The sequence below is a fragment of the Oratosquilla oratoria genome, chromosome 11 (genome assembly GCF_046742065.1).
Source record: "Oratosquilla oratoria isolate Oo_2021 chromosome 11, ASM4674206v1, whole genome shotgun sequence".
Taxonomy (NCBI): Eukaryota; Metazoa; Arthropoda; class Malacostraca; order Stomatopoda; family Squillidae; genus Oratosquilla; species Oratosquilla oratoria.
The window spans coordinates 45,417,676-45,420,175 of NC_134787.1; the positions used below are offsets into that span (position 1 = coordinate 45,417,676).

The window sequence follows — 2,500 nt, forward strand, 5'->3', positions numbered from 1 at the left end:
ACACACACACACACACACACACACACACACACACACACACACACACACACACACACACACACACACACACACACACACACACACACACACACACACACACACAAAGACATGTCACCAAACAAGCATATTAACAAAATAGTCGGAGAAACATACAATTTACTAAGATTAATAAAGGTGGCCTTTAACTATTTAGATGAGGTAATGGTAAAGAAAATATTAGTCACACTTATAAGACCAAGACTGGAGTACGCTGCGACACTATGGACACCTAGCACAAAAAAGAAGAAAGAAATTAGAAAGAATCCAAGGAGCAACGACAAAGATGGCACCAACACTTTCAAAATTGACATACGAACAAAGATCATCCAAACTGGAACTACCAACCATGGAAGTCCTTGACAGAGAAGACTTACTAAATTGGGATAGGAAAACAAGGGGACATGAAAATAAAATAAAAAGACAGTTATAGAAGAGATCTAAAAAGAATAGTTTCCCACACAGAATGGTGGATGTAAGGAACAAATTGGACGAGGCAACAGTGTGTGCAAAACCATACAAGAATCTAAGAACAAACTAGATGCTGAAAGATACAAAGACGGGTCACTACGAGCATAGCTCCTTTCCCGTATAATCCAATTAGGTAAATACAACTAAGTAAATACACAGACACACACGCACATACACACACACACACACACACACACACACACACACAAGCACACACACGCACACACACATATGCACACATAAACACACACACATACACACACACACAAACGCACACATAAACACACACACGCACACATAAATACACACACACACACACACACACACACACACACACACACACACACACACACACACACACACACACACACACACACACACACACACACACACACACACTCACACACACACACACACACACACACACACACACACACACACACACACACACACACACACACACACACACACACACACAAACACACACACACAAACACACACACACACGCACATACACACACACAAAATTGATGAGAAAGAAATAAAGAAAGTAGATTCTGAAAGGGACCTAGGAGTAATCATCACCAAAGACATGTCGCCAGATAAATATATAAATAAAATAGTCGGAAAAACATACATTTTGTTGAGATCAATAAAGGTGGCCTTTAAATACCTGGATAAGGAAATGGTTAAGAAAATATTACAAACACTGATAAGGCCAAAACTGGAATATGCAGCGCTGATATGGTCACCCAGTACAAAAAAGAATCTAAGAAAATTAGAAAGAATACAAAGAGCAACGACAAAGATGGTCCCAACACTTTCAAACCTGACATATGAACAAAGACTGTCCGAACTGGAATTGCCAACCCTAGAACAAAGAAGAGAACGAGGGGACCTACTAACCATCTACAAAATCATGAAAGGAAAAGAATGCCTTGATAGAGAGAACTTATTAAAGTGGGACAGAGGAAAAAACAAGAGGTCATGCAACGAAACTCAAAAAGGATAACTACAGAAGAGACCTGAAAAAGAACAGCTTCTTACTCAGTGATAGATACATGGAACAAATTGGATGAAGAAATAGTGTGTGCAAACACAATACAACAATTTAAGAACAAACTTGATCTTGCGAGATACAAAAACGGGTCACCACAAGCATATCTCCCCTTTCCGTGTAATACAACTAGGTAAATACATTTAGGTAAATACACACACACACATACACACACACTGTTATTTCAGGAAGAGACCTATATATACGGCTACAGTTAGGTATAGAGAAAGGCACACGGTTCGATGGTGTGTTGGCACCGCGCTTAACCACTAATTCAGCGATTCCAATTCGAGCCTTGCCCAGGGCTGAAAATATCAGCATCCCTGCAAGTCGGTACTCCAACAATAGGGTGGTAGGAATTGTGTTTGTGTGTGTGTGTGTGTGTGTAAGATCACATCTATGACCTCTGAGCTATCATGCAGTGGAGTAACAGTTACTGATCATGAGTACAAGACCTGATCCAAGACCGCGGTGAATCACAGGCTACTGGGTCGGGTTGGGCGGAAGATAGTTACCGTAGCCAGAGGCAGCAGGAAAGAATACTCTGGGAGGACGGGGATCCTCCACAGGGCTACTGGCGAGGTAGAGGAGGTTGACCGAGTTCCTGAGGGCGGCGTGGCTGAGGGTCTGGTGGGCTTTGTCCTCGGGACCCCGCCACAAGAGAAAGACGTCAGGGTGCAGAAACAGACCGGCGTCTTCTAGAACGCTACCGAGAATGGGAACTTGAACGTGAGTTGGATAAGTAAAACCTTTGTAAGTCGGAAATTGTTGATCGGAATTATGGATAACTTATAATGGCAAGTACATTGTCTTACAAAAATATTATAAAAAGTAACGAAAAAATTGAGTTGGATAAGTGAAACTTTTGTAAGTCGGAAATTGTTGATCGGAATTACGGATAACTTATAATGGCAAGTACATTGTCATACAAAAATA

The 2,500-nt window shown here is 41.3% G+C and overlaps 1 protein-coding gene across 1 annotated transcript in view; it reads right to left on the reverse strand.

Moving 5' to 3' along the window:
• LOC143030037 (uncharacterized) overlaps positions 1–2,500 on the reverse strand; it is an 18,424-nt gene that overhangs the window by 10,750 nt on the left and 5,174 nt on the right. Inside the window, exons 5-6 of the mRNA XM_076193242.1 lie at positions 2,140–2,270; positions 1,495–1,505 (exon numbers count right to left, since the gene is read on the reverse strand). Coding sequence (XP_076049357.1) covers positions 1,495–1,505; positions 2,140–2,270 — 142 coding nt within the window. The remainder of the gene's footprint in view (positions 1–1,494; positions 1,506–2,139; positions 2,271–2,500) is intronic.